This window comes from Muscardinus avellanarius (genome assembly GCF_963383645.1).
Source record: "Muscardinus avellanarius genome assembly, chromosome: 12".
Taxonomy (NCBI): Eukaryota; Metazoa; Chordata; class Mammalia; order Rodentia; family Gliridae; genus Muscardinus; species Muscardinus avellanarius.
In genome coordinates, this window is record NC_137798.1 from 63788726 (window position 1) to 63810463 (window position 21738).

General features: G+C 45.2%; 1 protein-coding gene across 2 annotated transcripts; it reads left to right on the plus strand.

Annotated features, from left to right (window-relative positions):
• Positions 1–7687: 7687 nt before the first annotated feature.
• On the plus strand, positions 7688–17197 carry DACT1 (dishevelled binding antagonist of beta catenin 1; the record flags this gene model as incomplete). 2 transcript variants are annotated; one of them, XM_080707518.1, is made up of 4 exons in its annotated part: positions 7688–8008; positions 10045–10177; positions 10876–11031; positions 15345–17197. In XM_080707518.1, 4 exons carry the CDS (start codon positions 7688–7690, stop codon positions 17195–17197), a joined length of 2463 nt encoding a protein of 820 aa, XP_080563644.1. The 2 variants fall into 2 exon arrangements, with proteins under 2 accessions (XP_080563644.1, XP_080563645.1); XM_080707519.1 differs by having other exon boundaries at positions 15453–17197.
• Between the last annotated feature and the right edge of the window lie 4541 nt (positions 17198–21738).

Consider the following 21738-nt stretch of genomic DNA (forward strand, 5'->3'; position numbering starts at 1 on the left):
TTTATCCTACAGAAATTTCCTCCATTGGACATTCTGTGTGTGAATGTGTGTATCCACATGTGTGGGTAAAGATTGGGACCTTGAGGGTAACTAAACTTCATTCTACTACCTCTAAGGTTAGGCATAAGTCCCATTTTACAGATGAGAAAAACTAGGGCGAGAAATGTCAAAGTTGGCAAACCAATGTGTACCAACTGAGGCAGCAAAGTGTAATATAGTCCAAACTGGCCGGACCCCAAACCTGTATCCTTCTACCACGTCAGCAAGTGGCTCTAGGTTCTGATTCTTCTTCTCATAAAAACAGCTTCCATCACAGCCAAGAGCAGGTCAACCAAATTCCTCCATGGGACCCAGGAAGGGGAAGAGTTGGGTGTAACAAAATGGCAGTGTTTCTTTATCATTAGGCAAGACTCTCCAGACTGTTTGAATTTAGTCTGCCTGGACCCAATTGAACAGAAGTGAATTGTTCCATCTGTTGCTGAAAGCATCCTCACAGACTTCAAAGAATCGAGCTCAGGAAGGAGTGGTCCCCGGGGTGGGGGTGGGTGGGGAGAGATGGAGGCTAGCTCCTAGGCTTCCTATCAACCCCTGCGGGTCTTTGGGGCTGGAGCTGCACAGCTACCAGTTGTCATTGTCATCCAGGCCGACTTCTCTTTGAATCTGAGGCTCCTCGCCACCCCCATCCTTCCCCTCAGCCCAAACATGCTCAGGCCCAGCTTCTGTTTGAAGTGGATGTGCTACTCTTCACACAGCTGCTGCGAGGTGCAACAGGATTAGAGGAAACGGCTCCCCGTGGGGCAAGGCCACCAAAGCCTCAGCCGTGTGGCTTTCAGCTCCTCACCGGGTGATAATGGCGTTCTGGGCTTTTCCACAGGGATTCCACAGGCCCCTGGGGTCTTAATTAAAGTGTGGGTCTGGGAGATTTTGAGTTCTGGCTGGGTTTCTGCCTGCTCTCAAAGCTGGGTTCATAGAAGCAAAAGAAATGGAAGAAGTGGACCAACTGTCCTGGAGTGGGAATCTCCTCCTTCCTGCCAATAATCTAGAGCAAAGCACCATCTATCTCCCCGGCCATTTCTCTAGGCCAGTGTCGAAATGATGAGGAAACCATATCAGAAATGGCTCATAGTACCATATTGTGGGTTTGAGTGATATGTTCTCTCTTTTCTTGGATTATTCCTATGAAAGGGTAGATAGACCAGTAAGAAAATTAGTTACCTTAAAATTTATACACTAGCTGGGCATGGTGGTAGACACTTGTAATCCCCGTGCTTGGGAGGCTGAGACAGGAGGATCGCACAGGTTGGAAGCCAGCCTCAGCTGCTTGAGTGAGGCTCTCAGCAACTTAGTGAGATCCTATTTCCAAATAAAATATAAAATAGGTCTGGGAATATAGCCCGAAGGTAGAAAAGCCCCTGGATTCCATCCCCAGTACCACACACACACACACAAAAGTTTATATACTAGTTACTACCTTTCAATGGATGATATTTAGATTAAAATATGGAATTGTTTTGTTAGAGACCAAGTATGTTTCTATAGAAATTTCAAATGTGGCTTTAAGGACAGTAAAAAAAAAAAAATTTTTTTTTTTGGTACCCAAGGGCATTCTACCTCCAGGTTATACCCTCAGCCATATTTTTTATTTTTTATTTTGAAACAGAGTCTAAGTTTCTGAGTGTCTCACTGAGTTGCCGAGACTGGGCTTGAACATATAATACTTCTGTCTGGGCCTCTCACCTGCTAGGAGTACAGGTGTTTACCACCATGCCAAGCTGAGGGTAAATATTAAAAATATATATAATAAAGAAAAGAGTAAAATACAAGATTTCCTTTCCCTGGGATAAACTTAAAAATAACAAAAATCAGCAATATATTTTTGTGACTTCAGTTGAATATAACTTTTTTACATATCAGGGAATATATATGGTTTGTAAAATTAAAAAATCAATTGACACATAAGTATATATATATATATATCTGTAGGGTGCAGGGTACAATGTAACCTCTTTCTTTTTTTGTTGTTCTAGGCATTGAACTCAGGGGCATTCTACCTTCAAGCTACATTCCCTGTCCTACTCTCTCTCTATATATATATTTTGTATCAGAGACTGAACCCAGGGGCATTCTACTTTTGAGATATACCACCATCCCTTTTTTATTTATTTTTTGGGTTTAGAAATATGAAAGTTTATTATAAGTCAGGGAAAGATAGAAGGCAAAGCAGCTTCCCCCAGAGAGGGGTGGGGTGGGGTCCTGAGAAGAGAGTAACCTCTTAAGCTCTTGGAGCTTTTAAACCTTACTGAGGTTTTCCATCCACTTTTTTATGATTGGTCAGAATTGGGTTTGGGGGAACCAATGACTTTTATACAGTTTTGATCCTTAATTTGAATTATCTTTTGGGGTGGTGGTGATTTCCTGGCACCCACCTGCCACTCTCCTTCCTGTTTACTTTCCTCAGCCTCACAAAGGGCCATGCATATGGCTGTTTTAATTCTTCCCTTTCCCAGGTCCTCTGCCCTGACATGTCCACTCACTGATGAAGTGACCCCAACTGCTGTTAGAGAAGTGGGGCAATGGCCGCTCTAACAGTATGGCCATACCACTGGATGCACTCAGTCTCATATGATCCCCAAAGCTAAGTAGGGTCCGGCCTGGTTAGTACTTGGATGGGAATCCTTTTTTATTTTTGAAGCAGGATCTTGCTAAACTGCTGACAGTTTCACTGAATTGCTGAGGCTGGTCTCAAATTTGCAATCTTCCTGAATCAGTTTCCCAAATACTGGAATTATAGGTATGTGCCAACACGCTTGGCTCTAGTCTAGTTATGAAACAGGGTATTGCTAAATTTCTGAGGGTCTTGCTAAGTTGAAACTGACCTGGAATTTGAAATCCCCGTTTTAGCCTTCCAACTACTGAACTTGCAGGTGTGTGCCACCACACTAGGCAAGGCTAGTAATTTTAAATAATTTGAGAATATCTGGGCATGGGAGTGCACACCTGTAATCCAAATACTTGTGAGGCTAAAACAGGAGGATCACAGGTTTGAGGCCAACTTCATCACCTCAGGGAGGACCTTGGCAACTTGTTGAGATCCTTTTTTAAAATAAAAAATAAGAAGATAGGGCTTAAGGTAAAGCTCAGAGGTAGAATTCTCCTGAGTTCAATCCCTAGTGCCATAAAACAAAGAAATGAAAAAACAAAAATACCAACGATCAGTTCCAATAAAGCAAAGTATCTGCAAAACCCACCTAATACAATCGATTTTGTAAGTCACTTGTCTCAGAAATGCTTTTAAGTTTTGCCTGAGAATGAAGGAGTCTTTCGTGTTTCGCAGTTTTGGTGCCAGGGTGTGTAGTTCTAGGGCATCTGCGCACTTGGACCCTGCACCTTCCCTCTGTTAAAAATGAGAAGGCCGGGCATGGTGGCGCACGCTTGAAATCCCCACACTCGAAGGGGGCGGAGACAGGAGGATCTTGCAGGTTCGAAGCCAGCTTCTCTGGCTTAAGAGACCCTGTTTCCAAATAAAATATAAAATAGGTCTGGGAGTGTAGCCTGGAGGCAGAAGGAAGGGTTCCATCCCCAGTACCACCAAAAAAAAAAAAAAAAAAAAAAAAAAAGAGAGAAGAAATGAAGAATAAAACCACTGAAGCGTGAGGTTGATGGAGACATCTGCAATTAGAGTCTTCGAGACTCTGCAAGAAGTTTCCCAAAGAAGCAAACTTGGTGGAGTCACCTTGGGCTTCTTCAACAGAAACCTGGTGAGCTGAAGCCTCTTTAACAACACTAAAGTACAGCTAAAAGATAACCTTTTCTTCCCAGAGTAAGGATGTGCTTGGGCACGCAGCCAGAGAGGGTGGGAGAAGCTGTTTCAGAGCCTTTCAAACAAGACCAGCTTAATCAACGGTTTGCTATTTCCTCTGCTGGCCCGATTCCCCTTCTGCCCTCAAAAGATTTTTAAAGTGTTCAGGGCCATGATGTTGTGCAGTTTTGCTATCGACTTTCTTTTTTCCTGATCTTTTGTTTCAATGTCTGCTTTCTTTTCCCTGTACACTACTCACTGAAGCCTGATTGTGGGGTCAAGCTATAATTAGTTTATATATGAAGTTTAATTCACTGTGGCTCTTTTGGCATTAGACTCCGATGTGCTTTGATGTCTGGCTGGTGCTTTGATCCCAGACCCTCAAATGGTGATCTTCCCCCAAACTAAAAGGCTTGCCCTTTACTTTTTTTCCTCCTGTTTGGAGACAGCTTTCCCCAATTACATCATTTGTGTTTGTTTGGCCATAAAAGTTGCAAGGCATGATTTTGTTGCTTTTCTTTATAGCAAAACGTGCAATTGATGCTTCTGACTTTGCTTGTCTGCAATAGAATGTTGACTGCTGGACAAGGAATTTGCAGAAGGATGCTCAGTCTCTGGTGGGGGTGCTGTTAAGAATTGTTCTGCCCAAGGGCAAAGCTCTGGATGCTGTGATCTGAGGGACCTTTTTTTGCTCTGCCTAGGAAATATCTTTAAGCATAGGCTATGCAATTTCATGTATTCATTCAATCTCTTTCATGTTGCAAATTTTAGCTTGCTCTCCAGATTTACTGTACCTTGAGTGTCACATGTTCTGAGAGTCAATAAACAGCTTTTGAAAAAGACAGAAGCCTTCAGGAAAAGCACAAGTACTGGCAAAGGCTGACCAACCCTGGAAAGAAAATAATGAAGTAGCACAAGTGGAGGGAGAAGCCCCATACCTGCTTTAAAAAGAAAGGGAAAGAAAGGTCTAAACTGGAAGGGAAAGTGAGGTCTGGTTGACAACAGAAGGGAACAGTGAGTGACTGAATCAAAACAAAGAATCAAAGAGGGGGGAAAAAAAATCCAGGGAACTAGATTGGAGAAGAGACTATTTGGCTTTTAGGTTAAGAAGAGAAGAGGGGCAACCCAGCAGCCAGTCATGCTTGATCTGATGACATTGGGAGTTTTCCTGGAAAAACAATTACGGCATTGAGCTCCTTGCTTCAAACTTCATTTGACAGCCCGAGTTTGTTTTAATTGGCACGTGAAAGAGGAGCATTATTTATTAATGTGTAATGGATACTTTGGAAAGCATAACCTTTTTTTCCTATTTGTGACCATTTTATTGGTGGAACCATTTGAATGAATACATTAGTTTTAATATTTAAACTGGAAACACTTTTCACAGAGATGTACAAGCTGTTATGGCAAATGGTTCACTTTGGACTAATGAGCCGGCTCAAAGTGGCATTTGGTGGGGGTGGGGAGAAGGTGGGGAGGTTTGGAGACAGAGCAACTTGTCTGTCTGCTTTAGCAAGATTTATTAGTAGTGTGTAAAAACATGTTTCAGCTTTTCCCCCCTCCTCAACTATATAAATATAGTTGTCAATGTGTGACACAACACAGGCCACAATAACAGACTGCATCCAGCCAGGCAGAACCTAATTCGGAACTAGAAAGCAAGATGCTTGCCTAGGAACCCTTAGAATGGACAGTGACAGAGGAACGGGTGAATGGCGTTTTACAGGCAGGTAAGTCCTTATTTCTCAGTGTCTCATTAGAAGTAGGAAGCAAAATTAGTTCCTGATTTATCAAGTGGGATTTGGTACATGGTGGGCATAAAGAGCAGGGGGCCTGAATGGAATTGATTTTGTATGCTTAGAAACACCAAACATAATTCCACTTTTAGATCTACTATAAAATCTTGTTACTTATGAATCAACACTGTAGTCCCTTCCCCGTCTGTCGGAGGTAGCAATGAGGAGAGTGAAGGATGGGCAGGGAGCACTTGCTTTTTTGTTTTTGCCTTTTTGGCAAATGCTGACTTGATTCTATTTGGAGTAGAGATTAATTGGGCACTATTAAGTTTTAAAGTTGGTTATAAGTATGCTAATGAAAAAACAATTTACATCTAACCTATGATAATCTAGCAATTATCAGTTGAATAACTGCAGGGACGGTGCTGAGAACTAAGGGGGCTATTAACACAGCCCCTGCCTTCAGAGAGCTTTTATAATGTAGCTGGAGAGAAGACACACACAGAAACACCAACATAGACGTGTGTGTATGTGTGTGTGTGTGTGTGTGTGCGCGCGCGCACATGCGTACACCTAGATAAACAACCAAACAATGGCATGTGGCAAGGACCAAATATTCGTGCAGCTCAGGAATGCAAAGCAGGGAAGCAAGTGAACTGGTCTTGGAAGGAAGACCAGACCACACCACACCGAGAGGGGAAGAGAGAACTCCTAGCAGGGGCAAGCAGCTGGTCAAAGGTGTAAGTATGAGTGAAATGATGTTAGATGCTCTGCTTCACACACCACTTGGTCTGAACTTTGGCAAATTGCGACTGGCTGCTGAGGCGCTTGGATACACTGTTCTTCAAAACACATATGGTACAATTCCATAGAAAAGCCAGATAGGGGCATTTCCAGATTCCGGCCCCTAAAATTCTTTGTGACCAATTTCTCCAAGCCAAGATGATCATACTGTGAATGATTTCAAGAGGAAATTTTCTAAGGAAAAAAAAAAAAAAAGAGCGGCAACTCATTTATGTGCCAGCCACGTTGCCAACGTATGCCCCCAATATATATTATATGCTGTAATTACTATAATTCTAACAACAGGCAGGTTTTTTTAAATAGCTCCATTTGTATAGCGAGTGCCCGTATCCTGCTATTCAGGGGTGAAACAGTGATTCAAATTCAGATAATCTGGCTCAGAGTCAGAGCGCTAGTGAATCAAGACTAAATAGCAACAATCAAAAACAGACAACCACCTAACCGCAGAAGCGCGCACGCTTCTAATCCTTTAGAAGAACTGATGCCACGACCTCCTCCGGCTTCGATTGCTCCCAACGTCAAACTCCCGTTAACGTTTTAATACCAAACAAACGGTGCTTTGCATGGCTTGCTTTTACAAAATGGAGCGGGGAAACAGAAAGGAGAGCCCAAACGGAGGCCACGGAAATCATCTCTGAGTGCAGGCGCAGGCCTGGCCCGCGAGGGGGAAAGGGTTAAGAGTGTGCGCCGCGGCTCCGTGGAGTTTCGGAAAGTTCTCCAGGGAGCCGCCGGCTGCAGGGCTGCGGATGCTGGGGCTGCAGGGTGCTGGGCTGGAGGCGCTGGGGCTGCAGGATGCTGGGGTGGAGGCGCTGGGGCTGCAGGGTGCTGGGGCTGGAGGCGCTGGGGCTGCAGGATGCTGGGGCTGCAGGATGCTGGGGCTGTAGGTGGCTGGGGCTGTAGGTTGCTGGGGCTGTAGGATGCTGGGGCTGCAGGTTGCTGGGGCTGGAGGCGCTGGGGCTGCAGGATGCTGGGGTGGAGGCGCTGGGCTGCAGGATGCTGGGGCTGCAGGGTGCTGGGGCTGCAGGGTGCTGGGGTGGAGGCGCTGGGGCTGCAGGATGCTGGGGCTGCAGGTTGCTGAGGCTGGAGGCGCTGGGGCTGGAGGCGCTGGCTCCGCTCGGGGCGCGAAAGGAGCCAATGGGGAGGCGAGAAGGCGGGAAGGCCGGCGGGCGGGGATGGAGGGAGGGATGAGGGAGGGATGGAGGATGGAGGAGGCGCCGCCGCGCGTGACGTCGCGCCGGGCAGGGCCTTATCAGCCGCGGGGCCGCGGCGAGGGGCGCGCGTTCAGCCTCGGCGCCGCCCGGGCCGGAGCGCGGCAGCCGCGGGGCCATGCGCCCGCCGCCCTAGCGCCATGAAGCCGAGTCCCTTGGGCGCGGCGAGGGAGCCGGAGGCGCCGGCCCCGGGCCGGGGCGAGCCCGAGGGGCGCTGGCGGGAGCGGGGCGAGGCGGACACGGAGCGCCAGCGCACCCGCGAGCGGCAGGAGGCCACGCTGGCCGGGCTGGCGGAGCTGGAGTACCTGCGCCAGCGCCAGCAGCTGCTGGTGCGCGGCGCCCTGCGCGGCGCGGGGGGCGCGGGGGTCCGCGCGGGGGAGCTGCCGGCCGAGGCGGCGCAGCGCAGCCGCCTGGAGGAGAAGTTCTTGGAGGAGAACATCTTGCTGCTGCGGAAGCAATTGGTAGGTCGCGGCCCGGGGCGGCGCCGCGGTGCCGGCGCGGGCAGGTGGCCCGGCGAGGGCGCAGGTCACGCCCGCCCCCTGCGCCCCTGCCGCGGGGTCCCGTGTCCGCAGCGGGCCTGCTTTGTGCAGGTGAGGGGCTGGCGACCTCCCCTCCGCCGCCTTCGGGGTTCTTGGGGTCCCCGGGTCCCCACCTCCAGTCTCCCTGGAGGAGTACGTGCCCTTCCCCCCGGAGATCGCAAACGCCCACTTAAAAAGCCATCTTCCCTTTGGAGGTCTCCTAGTCCATCTACTCCCGCCGAGTGGGGACGGGGGCGAGGAGGGGGCTGGAGGTGGGCTGACTGTCCAGCACCGAGTTTTACGACTGCCCTGGAGCGCCGCCGGGGAGCCGGGCCCCTCCCGGGCTCTCCCCTGCGCGCCCGCTTTCGCCCGGGCTGGTGCCGAGTTTCACATAGAAGTCCTTTGTATAAAGCAGCTAAAACTAGATGCAAATGATGGCAATTTGGCTGGCCCCCCTCCTCTCATAGTTTATAGATTCTGCCAGCTGTGATTGGGGGCAGAGGTGGGAGAAGAGGCAACCTGCTCTCGGGGAGCGTTTATCTTATTGGATTTCTGTCAGTGTCTCTCAGACATTCTCTGCAGTCTTCATTAACGAGGAAGAAAAAGAACTTTCGACCTTAATGTATTGAGAACAGCTTTTGACCTCGCCTCAAGAATAATGGCGGCAGCTTTGTTTCAGTGACCTCAAAATGTAGTTTTGAAAACAGCAAAAAGATCCTTATCCGACCCTATCTTAAACAAGAGGCACACTATATAATGGCCTTCTTACAATAAAGTGGCAAGGCGGTAGGGTTATCTGTCATGTGTTTTCCTGTATTCCCTCCATCCAGATAATTAATTAATGTGTTGAGCATCAAAGTACTTTTGATTCATTTGTCCTCAGGAAATTAAAATTTTAGCAAACAAGCATATTGTTAATGGCTCCAAGCTTTTAAGTCAAAGGACAGGCAAGGAGAGTACTCACATGCGTCTGTTCTGTAAGGTTGTATGCTGTGGCTTGTGTAGTACTGGTTTGGGCATTTTCCTGTGTTTCTTTGGTAACCGTCCAGGTTTGTATGTGACATTGTTTCTGAATCAATTCTAACTGGTTGTGCCTGGTCTTTTACATTTTGTGCACCCTCTGCTACAATAGCACCTTTTTGTTTTCATGAGTCTCAGGACTGTGAGTGGTGCATTCCTATTGTCCGTGGAAGGGGAGCAAGGCAGTCTGTCAGGAGAATTCCAGTCCAGTCAGTGTTTATGGTACTATTTTCATTTGTAGGCTTGGCATTCATGATTTGAACCAGATGCCTTTTGAGTTTTTTTTTTTTTTTTCTTTTCTTTTCTTTTCCAGTACTAGGAAGCACTAGGTGGCGGTGTGAGTTAGCACAACCAATCTGTCACCTCAGAAACCCGAGCTGAGTTCAAATCTTGATGGGCCCTCCCTTGAGGGCTTTGGGTTCTGCCAGCTCACATTATACTTGGCACTGGTTATTAGTATTAGTTTCTCACTTTCAAAGGCCCTAAGACTGATTAAACCCCACAAAGCAACTAATAGAAAACAAAACTCTGCAGGCCAAGACATTTGACTAGAAAACCTCACCTACGTAAGATTATAGCACATTGTAGAAAATCTGTTACTCTGACTTCCAATTCAAGAGTCTACTGTGAAGTACTTTTTTAAACTGGCTGTATACCAAATCGTTTATAAAGTCTCTACCTATAAAAAGTCACAGCTTGTATATAGCAGTTAAGATTAAAAATACGTCCCTTTTTCAAAAAAATGAGGAAACTGTATCACTGCAACATGTGAAAAGTAAAATTCAAGATAGGCCATATTCTTAAATTGTAGAAATCTTTTATTTCAGTTTGGTATAATTTTGGTTATAAGGTTAGTGAACCTTTTAGATGGTAATTTGATAATTTGAAAACACAGGCCTTCTGGTTCTTTGTCACCTAAGTGTATCCATTTTTCCTTTTCCTGTGTTTCCCCCATTCAGAATTGTTTGAGGAGAAGAGATGCTGGTTTGTTGAATCAGTTGCAAGAGCTCGACAAGCAGATTAGTGACCTGAGACTGGATGTAGAAAAGACGTCTGGGGAGCACCTGGAGACAGACAGCCGGCCCAGCTCAGGTGAGTGAGCGAGCACAGGGACAGAAGTTTGCTCTCACAGGTTATCCTGTGGTTAGCTTCCCAGACCTTCGAATTGCCACGGAGTTTGTTTCCAATGCAGAGAATTAAGAGCCATTCATTTGCAGGCTACAGAAATAAAATCGAACGACGTTTTTAATAATGAGGTTGATCTGGCTGGGGTCCAGGGTTCTATTCAAATTTCTGGAAGAGCGGTCCTTTGAAATTTGAGAAAGTCAGAACTAGGCTAGAAAATTAGTCACACTTCAACTTCCTGAGACCACTTCAAAAGTTTCTTTTCCTCTTTTACGCCATTTGGCTCCTTAAATAGATCTGATTTTCTCCTAAAGTTATTCCTTCTGAAGGATTCGTGATAAGTCTGAAGCTTTGGCGGATCTAAGTTCCTTTCTTACACATCTTTAAAGGTAGGGCCATGGAGGAAGGTCAATTTGAGGGTAAGACTAATTTTGAAATGTAGCCATAGTAATACACTCTGCTTTTTCTGAGGATTCTTTGAAATAAGACCATAAAAAAATCAGTATTCTAAAATCCAGTGGAAACAAAATTGGCCATCTTCCTCCTAAAAAACAAAAAATCAAAACCCACCTCCCTTTCCTAGATGATTTACCCTTTTTCCTTTTAAGCATGAATGTGTATATCCCTGGACATAACCTTAATTCTAATGATCTTTTTATTTGTAGGGTTTTATGAGCTGAGTGATGGGGCTTCAGGATCCCTTTCTAATTCCTCCAACTCGGTGTTCAGTGAGTGTTTATCCAGTTGTCATTCCAGCACCTGCTTTTGCAGTCCCTTGGAAGCGACCTTGACTATCTCAGACGGTTGCCTCAAATCTGCAGGTAAGACTTTTTAGAATTGACAGGAATTTTAATTGGAAGGGGTCAGAGGCCTGTATTAAAGTTATGTAGCTCAAACCTAACTAATAGAAAAAAGAAAGGTTAACCAATTTACTGTACTTAGTGTCAGTTACACCTAAACCCATAGTTTGATCTAGGAGAATAGAACAAATTCAGTACTCTTTGGTGCCATTTGGCCTTATATTGATACTAGCAAGACAATATAATTTTAGAAATATTGTCCCAATATCATAGATCTGGAGTTACATTTGTGTGTGTGCGTATGTGTGTGGGGTTACTGGTGATGGAACTCAGGAGCTTTCTATACACTCCCAGACCTATTTTCTATTTTATTTGGAAACAGGGTCTCACTAAGTTGATGAGAGCCTCACTAAGTAGCTGAGGCTTGTTTCGAAGCTGTGGGATCCTCCTGTCTCAGCCTCCCAAGTACTGGGATTACAAGCGTGTTCCACCACGCCTGGCTGGAGTTGCATTTTGAGCCTTCAGTGTTAGTTTATCTTGTCTGCATTATCTTTTCTTTTCTTTTTTTTTTTTTTGCATTTTGGGCTGAATCTAGAGCCTTGCCCATGCTAAGCACACATCCTACCACTGAACCACATAAACCCTTGACACCACTGTTTGCATTTTCTTATGAAAATCATTCTGGAATTGTTTTATTTCTTTTATTCACTTAAAGCTAAAGTATACCTTCAGTATGTATGTATGTATGTATGTATGTATGTATGTCCATTCACCTGGCCACGAACTCCTTGGCACTTCAGGAAGAATGGCCCCTCCATGCTTTCCTGAAAACCCCGCATGTTGGCCTCCCCTCAGCCCATATGCCATAATTTCCCATTTAGGGCTATAGTTGCAATGACCTCCAGACAGAATTGAGGTATTGTTAGTCCTGGAGGAGTTTCTGCGTTTCCACTGTGTGTCTCATGCTGGATGCTCTGCATACACTTATCTCCTTTGAGTCCTCCCAACAGTCCTGCTGGGCACAGGTGCTGTTAGCTTTATTTTATATATAAAACAACTGAGGCGCTGGTCGTGGTGGCGCACACTTGTAATCCCAGCATTCAGGAGGGTGAGACAGGAGGATCGCGGTTCCTGGCCAGCCTCAGCTACTTAGTGAGGCCCTTTGCAACTCAGTGAGACTCGGTTTCAAAAATAAAAACAGAAGCTGGGCGTGGTGGCGCACACTTGTAATCCCTGCGCTTGGGAGGTGGAGACGGGAAGATGGCACAGGTTCAAAGCCAGCCGCTCTGGCTTAAGAGACCCTGTTTCCAAATAAAAATATATAAAAAAAAGTCTGGGAGTGTAGCCCGGAGGTAGAAGGGTTTCCAGGAACCCCAGTACCACCAAAAAACAAACAAACAAACAAAAAAACCCATAGGGCTGAGGTGTAGCTTGGAGGTAGAATGCCCCTGGGTTCTACCCCCAATAATGCAAAACAACAACAACAACAACAACAACAACAACAACCCAAAACAAAAAACCTGAGGCTAGTTGAAGTTATTTAAGGCCATATTGCTAGTGAGGGGCAGAGGTGGATTCAAGCTGAGGTCTAATTGTAGGACCATGTTTTTCTACCACCCCAAGAGAATTCAAAATTGTCTTCAACCACCTCATCTTAAAGAGGAAGAATTTTGACTTATAACTTATTATCAGAAATTCCAAATCCGCTAAATGGCAGAATATCAGATCAGCTCCTAAGTCCTGCTCCTAAGTCCTGTTATACAGTGATTCTTTGAAAGAACAGAGAAAGTATGAAGATTAGAGCTGCTGTAGGTGCTGGCCCCAACCTTAGCTTGTCTGAGCTTCTCACTTCAGTATAAGGCTGAAATTTTGAGTCCAGGCTAGGCGGACATGATCCTGGGCAGCTGAGGTTGCTAATTGGTTGGTGGGTTTGTATTTGTGCTGTAGGTGTTGTCAGCAGCAATCATTCGAGGAAGCACCGAACTGTGTATCTAGAGTGTCTGGGCTTCAAGTTCATTGATAATTGCTCGCCTTCACTCTGCAGATCTGGTTTCAGAGGGAAACTTTATGAACCCATTAAAAGACACTGTGATACAGGGTTTTCTTGAAGACAGACTTCTGGCTCTCCCAAATGCTACATCCTCAGATAATTGAGACAGTTGGGCTTGGCCGGGCCTTAGGGGCTGGGATATCTGTTTTGTTCAACTCTTAAATAAGGAAAAGGAATAAATGGTGAAATGTAGGTAAATGTGGATTTAAAAAAGGAAAAGATAGGAGTTAGAAGAGGAGGGATGGAAAGGATATTAGGTAGTTTTCCTCTTAGAACAAACTATTGTGGGGTTCAAGTAGGCAGAGATTTTATTTTATTAGCTTTTTCTTTAAAGATATTACCTTTGGGTCTAGACTATTTTTTTTTTTTTCACCAAGACTGCTAATTTTTAAAGTTCAGGGAGCTTTCTTTTAATTTACAGAATCTGGCACATGTAGAGTTTCAATATTTGAATGAATGAATATATTTTATAATGGAGGATAAATCAGTGAACTCAGCTTTTTCTTTGATAACTGAAGATTTGATATTTATAATATTCACCAAAATAAGGAATCAAAATTACTTCATTAAGAAAGCTTGATTTCATTGTATTTTTGGATGTACTTTTTCTTTTTAGTACTAGGGATTGGACCCAGAGGCATTCTACCTCTGAGGTAGCCTTTTCTATTTTCAAACAAGGTTTTGCTGAGTTGCTGGGCTGGCCTCAAACCTGTGATCCTTCTGTTTTACCCTTTATCCTTCTGTTTTACTGGGATTACAAGCATGAGCACCCATTCCCATCTTGAGACCCTGTTTCAAAATAAAAAGGGTTAAGGGTATAGGTTGAAGGTAGAATGCCCCTGAGTTCCATCCCCAGTACAGCACACAAAGAACTCTTTATTTTTGTAGTATTAGGGATGAAACTCAGGGACATTTTACCTCTGAGCTGCACCAAAGCCCCTTTTTTTTTTTTTTTTTTTGGGTTTTAGGATGGAACCCAAGGGCATTCAACCTCCAAGCTATACCCCTGCCCTTTTTTGAAACAAGGTCTCACTAAGTTGGGGAAAGCCTCACTAAGTAGCTGAGGCTGTCCGCGAACGGCGATCTTCCATTCTCAGCCTCCCAAATGCTGGAATTACAAGCATGCACAACCATGCCCGGCTTCTATTTATATCTTTATTTTGAAACAGGGTCTTACTGAGTTGCAAAGGGCCTAAGTAGCTGAGGCTATCTGCACACTGTGATCCTCCTGTCTTAGCCTCACAAGTGCTGGGATTACAAGTATGTGCCACAACACCTGACTAGAGTGTCATTATTGAAAATATACTGTTACTATTATTTAAATTTTATTAGTCTATATTGAAATTTGATCAGTTTCTTTGGCCTTTCAATTGACAATTATACTTGATACCTGTCATTAGGAGTCAAATTTAAAAAATACAAAATGAGAAGAGTTCACAGAAACTCAAGTTTATCCAGAGTATTTTATTTTTTATTTTTTGGTGGTACTGGGGGTGGAACCCAGAGGCTTGCTACCTCCGGGGTATACTCCCAGACCTATTTTATATTTTATTTGCAAACAGGGTCTCACTAAGTTGCTGAGTGCCTCACTAAGTAGCTGAGGCTGGCTTTGAACCTGTGCGATCCTCCTGTCTCAGCCAAGTGTGCCACCACCCTGGCTATCCAGAGTATTTTGAAGAGACATCAGGACTAGAACAGAGAGAGGAGATAGACTAAAAGAATGATTTTTTTTTCCAGTTATATAGTATACTGTTGAAAATTTAGAAAATGAAGAAAGCAAACATCATTTTCTCCCAATATACTGTATATTTAGAATCTTGATATGCTTCATTTTATACTTGTATATATAATTTTAATAACCATACTCCAATACTGTATCATGATTTTCATTAAACTTTATAGTTTCCCCCATTTATTTTAATAGTTTGAAGGCATTCCTAATGGCTAAATATTTTTCCTTCAGAAAATGTCATATTTTGTCAAACTTTCATTAAATATTTTTTCATTCATTCACAGGTATAAATTGTATGTAAATTGGTAAAGTAACTAGTAGAGTATTTTTTTGTTTGTTTTTCACAGTACTGGGAATCAAACCCAGAGCCTTGAGCATGCTAGGCAAGCACTCTACCACTGAGCCACATCCCTGGCCTTTGGAGTACTTTTAAATCCTTTGGCACTCTCCCTTTATTCACAAAAAATTTGCTTTAAGAGAAAAAACTGGCCAAAGAGTCAAGATGGTGGTACCAATTCATTTCTTCAGAGTATACCTTTAAATGTTTTTCAGATCTCATAGGATGGTTGGAATATAAAGAAGGCCACTGTGAAGACCGGGCCTCAGTGGCAATTTGCAGTTCCCTCTCCACACAATTTAATTCCCTTGATGTCATTGCAGATGTGAACCCCAAGTACCAGTGTGATCTGGTGTCTAAAAACGGAAATGATGTATATCGCTATCCCAGTCCGCTTCATGCTGTGGCTGTGCAGAGTCCAATGTTTCTCCTCTGTCTGACCGGCAACCCTCTGAGGGAAGAGGACAGGCTCGGGGACCATGCCAGTGACATTTGTGTGGGATCGGAACTAGACGTCACCAAAGCAGACAGTTCTTTACCATCTCCGAGCAGTCTGTGGTCTGCATCCCATCCTGCCTCCAGTAAGAAAATGGATGGCTACATTCTAAGCCTGGTCCAGAAAAAAACACACCCTGTAAGGACCAACAAACCCAGAACCAGTGTGAATGCGGACCCCACGAAAGGGCTTCTGAGGAATGGGAGCCTGTGTGTCAGGGCCACTGGCGGTGGCCCACAGAGCAGTGGTGTGAACCTTAAGAATTCCAAGCCTGCGTGTCTGCCCTCTGCGGGGATACCCTCTTTGGACAACGGGGCGTTCTCCCCACTGAAGCAGCAGCGGCCAAAGGAACCAAAGGCAGAGCAGCCGGAAAGCAAGAGGCTGCCCCTGCCCGAGGGCTCCTTGGAACTCCAGAGTAAGCACGTGCCCAAGACTGCCAAGCCCGCCTCCCAGGAACAGGCCTGGGTGGCCGTGGTGCCAGGGGAAGCCCTTAAAGATGGCAGCCAGCTCGCAGCCGCCGCTCCGAAGGAGAGCCCGGGCAAAGGCCCCGGGCCCCCGCCAGACAGCAAGGCTGTGCCGCCCCTGAAAAAGATGCCGCAGAAAAGCAGCGCACAGGCCAAGGCCGCGCCCGCGCCGCCAGCTTTCCCGCTGGAGGAGAGGCCCGCTTTGGATTTCAAAAGCGAGGGCTCCTCCTCGCAGAGCCTCGAGGAGGGCTGTCTGGTCAAGGCCCGGTTCATCCCGGGGCAGCAGCCGGGCGCCAGGCCGCACCGAGGCCACCGGAGCGCGGGCGGCGCCAGAAGCTCCGCCGTCAGGCCCCGCGGCCAGGCCGTCCAGGGGCCGGAGAGCGGGCTCCCGACCGTGCGGGAGAAGCCCCGCGCCGCCAGCAAGAAGTGTCGCTTCCCCGACGACCTGGATACAAATAAGAGAGCCAAGAAGGCCTCTTCCAAGGGGCGCAGGGGCGGGCCCGAGGCCGCGGCTCCCGGCAGGCCCCTGGGCGGCCGTCGGGCCGGAAGTCGCGCCGGAAGTCGGGCGCAGGGCCACGGACGGGAGCCGGTGGTGGCCAAGCCTAAGCACAAGCGCACCGACTACCGGCGCTGGAAGTCGGCGGCCGAGGTCTCCTACGAGGAGGCCCTGCGCAGGGCGCGACGCGGCCGCCGGGAGCCCGCGGGCGTGTACCCCGTGCCGGTGGCGCTGCCCTACGCCAGCCCCTACGCCTACGCCGCCAGCGACTCCGAGTACTCGGCCGAGTGCGAGTCGCTCTTCCACTCCACCGTGGTGGACACCAGCGAGGACGAGCGCAGCAACTACACCACCAACTGCTTCGGCGACAGCGAGTCCAGCGTGAGCGAGGGCGAGTTCGTGGGCGAGAGCTCCACCACCAGCGACTCCGAGGAGAGCGGCGGCCTCATCTGGTCCCAGTTCGTCCAGACGCTCCCCATCCCCGCGGTGCCCGCCGCGGAGCTCCACGGCAACCCCACCAAGGCCTTCGTCAAGATCAAGGCCTCGCACAACCTCAAGAAGAAGATCCTCCGCTTCCGGTCAGGCTCCCTGAAGCTGATGACCACGGTCTGAGCCGCCTCTCGTTTCCGCGGGAGAAGAGGTGGCGTCTAAAGTGTTGTGTAATCCTTTTCCTGGAATGCTTTTCTTTGGTTAAGATAAAGCCAGCGTCAGTTGTGTCTGTCTCTTCTTCAATCCTGTATGGACACTAGTGCCTTTAATGGAAGGTAGAGGATGTATCGCTAGTTAGAAGTAAATATTGAGGTTTTAATGGTGGTGATAGTGAATTTTGTGATATCAGCTGGTTTTTACTTAAGTTTTTGAGCATCTGGCAAGGTACAGGTTTTGATGTGCCAAGATTTATGGGGATGAGACTTTTTTTGGTCCCAAGTCAGGGATGGAGTTTAGGACATATATTTGCTCCTTGATTCCTGTAGGGCAGTGTTTCTGCAAGGGCTTTCCTGTCGAGGGGCATTACATACAATTGAGGGAAGTAGGTACGAGAGGCCGTGATTGTTTTTATATAATGTTTGATAGTATAGCCTACATTTCTCAGATGTTTTTTCTTCCTGTTTTCTTCTCAGAACTCTTCTGTTCACTGGACTCAGACCTTGTGGACCAGACCCTAAATCCAGAGATAGCAGTCTGGAGAGGGGGGCTGGTAATACCTTAAAAGGATCCACAAAAACTTTTGCCTTTAGTGCCTAGCTCCTGGTTACAGTAACCCCTTCTTGGACTATATATATATCCAACATTTTGATGCCTTTCTCTCCATTCCCAATTTGTAGCCAATTCAGCCATTTGTCTCTTGGAGAACTTGCCTTTGGGCTAAAATATTGGTCCTCTGGTACGAAGAATTTACTCTTAATGAAATAACCTTGGGCATGAGCCCAAGCCTAGAATTGCTCACTAAGCACTGTGCCACCTAAGCATTGGCCTGAACATTAGTGCAATCCAGTCCAGATTGGACCACTGACCCTATCCGAAAGGGCTTTTTAAAAAAAAAATTGTTTTGGTAAACAGTATTGTGTAAAATTGCTTTTTTAAAAATACCAATATATGCATGTTTTGTGCATGAGTAGTATTTGTTTTGATATTCCTCTTGTTAAATTACTGTATGATATAAACAGTATGTGTTTTTATATATATCATTGTGTAAATTTAATATAACACATTATATGCTGTAATAAGCGATTTGTTTTTACTGCTGTTAAGTTTCTTATTTGGATATAAAACCAGATGTTTACACCTATAAATCGTGTGCTGATTATTGGTGTCATTTGTAAGATTCATATTAGGCTTATTCTAGCATTAGAAAATTAATTGCAATAAGTAAGGCAGGTTTTAGTGTCCTTGGATGGATGGGTAAGAAAACTTAGAAAAGCAAACTTCTTTTTTAGAAAGGTAAGTTACTTTAACATTTAAGGTAAATTTTATAGATGTCTTTTAAGGAAAACATGTTTTAGAAGAAATCCCCTGCCAACTTTTTAGTATAAATTTTTTTAACCTGGAAAAGTTGAAAGGTTAGTTAATTAAATACCTGTATAACCACCACCTACGTCCAACAATTGCTGACATCTTGCTGTGTTTGCTTCTTCTCTCCATATGTATTAGGCTAAACCATATTTCTGGTTTTGTAAATCAAAGGCACATACTAGAAATCTTCCCACCAAATGCTGCTGCCTTAAAGTAAATTTCAAGTATTTTTACACTTATCTGCATTTCCTAAGAGTAAGAAGTTTTCTCTAACTACACGATGATCACAACTAAGGAAAACTGACTCATAATAGAAAATATTTTAAATTTTCCAGTTTGTTTCAAGAATATTTAAATGGCATCCTTCTAACCCCAACCAAAATTTGATCAATGGTTATGCATTGCAGTTGGTTATGTGTTCTAGACTTCTCTTTTTTTGAAGTTATGAGTTCTGTTAGTTTAGAATAGTCTCCCCACATTTAAAAAAATGGCATCTGAGCGGGGGGGGGGGGGCACGTTTGTAATCCCAGAGCTTGGGAGGCGGAGACAGGAGGATCACACAGGTTCGAAGCCAGCTTCGGCTACTTAGGCTCTCAGCAACTTATTTTGCAGTACTATGGATTGCACCCAGGTCATTGTACCGCTGAGCTACATGAGGGGGTCTCACTAAGTTGCCCAAGCTGGCCTGGAACTTGGCAGTTCTGCCTCGGGCTAAAGTAGGAACAGTTGCTTTACAGAAAAGGCAAGTTGTGGATGTGGTTGTTTCTATATGTTGTATTTTAACATCTTTCAGCCCCTCAATTTCCTATGAACAATGTGAGACTTGTTTGGATTAAGATTAAACATTTTTGGCAAGATTTCACTAGGGATGTTGTGTACATTTATTGCTTTACATGAAATATATCAGAGCCAGGTGTGGTGATGCACACCTGTACCTGAGAGGCTGAGGCGGGAGAATCTCAGGTTCAAGAAAAGCCGCAGCAATGTAGCAAGACTCAGCAACCTATGAGACCCTACTTCAAAACAAAATATAGGGCTGGGGGTGTAGCTTGGAGGTAGAATTCCCTGGGTTCAGCCCCCAGTACTGGAAAAAAAAATTGGTTTGCTGTCCTATTACTGAATATAAGAGTTCTTTGGTTATGTTAGTGAGCATAGATGTTTGCATTATAACAGTATGTTTTCTTTGCAAATGGTTAGTATTTGTGGAAGATTCTTTGATACTGTGTGAATATAGTATCCCTCAAATTCCACTTAATAGCTTTAGTTTACATTGCTGATCCTTGCCTAAATCAGTTACTATACTGGGGATAAGAAAATGATACTTCAGAGCTGGGCGTGGTGGCACACGCTTGTAATCCCAGCATTGGGGAGGCTGAGACCTGAGGGTGGTTTGCAGACAGCCTCAGCTACTTAGTGAGGACCTCTGCAACTCAGTGAGACCCGGTTTCAAACAAAGAATAAAAAATAGGGCAGGGGCTGTAGCTCGGAGGTTGAATGTCCCTGGGTCCCATCCCCAGACCCACACACAAAAAAAAGATACTTCTTTAAGTATCTTCTTGCTTTTCTTCGATGACATTCTAAAAAAGAACTTGTCTGCCTTTCTCTTTGAATATCACAGTGGACTCGTGGGGTTTTATTTGCTATCTTACATGTACTTTTGTCTGTTCTTGAAACTGTCTTAAGTTTGTCCAGTGAAAGGATTCACTATGCTGTGTATACAGTTAAAATTAATTTTTTCAAATGCTAGACTTGAGAGTGTTAAATGTTACTGCAACAAAAATTCCCTAACTATCTATTCTTGGAAGTACTCTTTTTTTCTAAACTTTACTGAAGCTTTCATCATTAGAACATAGCAGATTATTCTCTATGACTTACAAAGCGACATCTCTATTTTCCCCCAACATTCTTTGCAAGGCATCTCAGGTAACTCTTCTAAATACCTTAAAGCTGCTAGTCTTTACTCTTCCTATGTTTTTATATGCAACTTTGCATTCTGCTTTTTCTTTGATTACCTGACTAAATCTAAGCCAAGTGCAGGGCAGCGGGGACAATCTCGCCATTTCTAATGCTGTGATCCCATCTCTTCAGGGCACGACTCTGAAGTTTATTGTGTAAGTCCACTGTGACCTGCGATCAGTACTTGAGTCTTCCCCAAGTTGTTCTCAATGAGCATTATTTTCGGAAGGGGACACTTTCTGAAAACCAGCTCTGAGTAGTTACATTTTAGGTGACAATGCCAAACTAAGAGAACTGTGAAAAACAGAATTTTCAAAGAACCGTGGATTTGTTCTCCCAGTTCACTGCCTGACTTCCCTATAACTTACAGTTGTACTGCACTTGGAAAAATGGGTTTTTGTCTATTATTGTTGTTGTTGTTATAATTATTATTATTTTATTATTATTTTGGTGGTACTGGCGTTCCTGGAAGCCTTTTTACCTCCGGGCTATACTACCAGACCCATTTTTATACTTTTTTATTTGGAAACAGGGTCTCTTAGGCCAGCGTGGTTGGCTTCGAACCTGCGCGATCCTCCTGTCTCCGCCGCCTAAACGCGGGGATTACAAGCGTGCGCCACCACGCCCAGGTGAGGTGCCAGATTTTACGGGCCGCTTGAGTTTGCCCTGCTTAGCAAAATTCTTCTTAGCCAGAGGGATAACTCAGGGCTACATATCTGCACACATTTCATTTCCTAGTTTTCTCATGTATTTTATTGTGTTGTGAGTTTGCTCTCAGTGGGGGCATTCTGTGAGGATTGGTTAAGGATTTTGCTATACACAGAAATTTTGTGTTTTTTCCTGCCAAGTGCCCCAGGGATATTTCCAGTCTGAAATGAACGTAAGTTAATTTATCTGCTTTGGGTGTTCCCTGACTACAGGAGTAAATTAGAATTTCAAATCCATATGAGGACAGGCTGTGGTTATATGTTCGCAGAAGAGACCTTTCCCCAGGCAATATATATTTTTTCATCTTGGGCTAGCAAGTGAATTTTTCCCCCCCAGGTCTAGCCTTTCACTTCCCCATATCTCAGGGATATAGAGAAGTCTCAGTTCCAGATCTTATCCTAGGAGGGCTAAGTCTCTGAGTGACTGTCAAAACCAAGCCCCTTGCTTATGGGATAAGCAATCTCTCCTACCCTGCT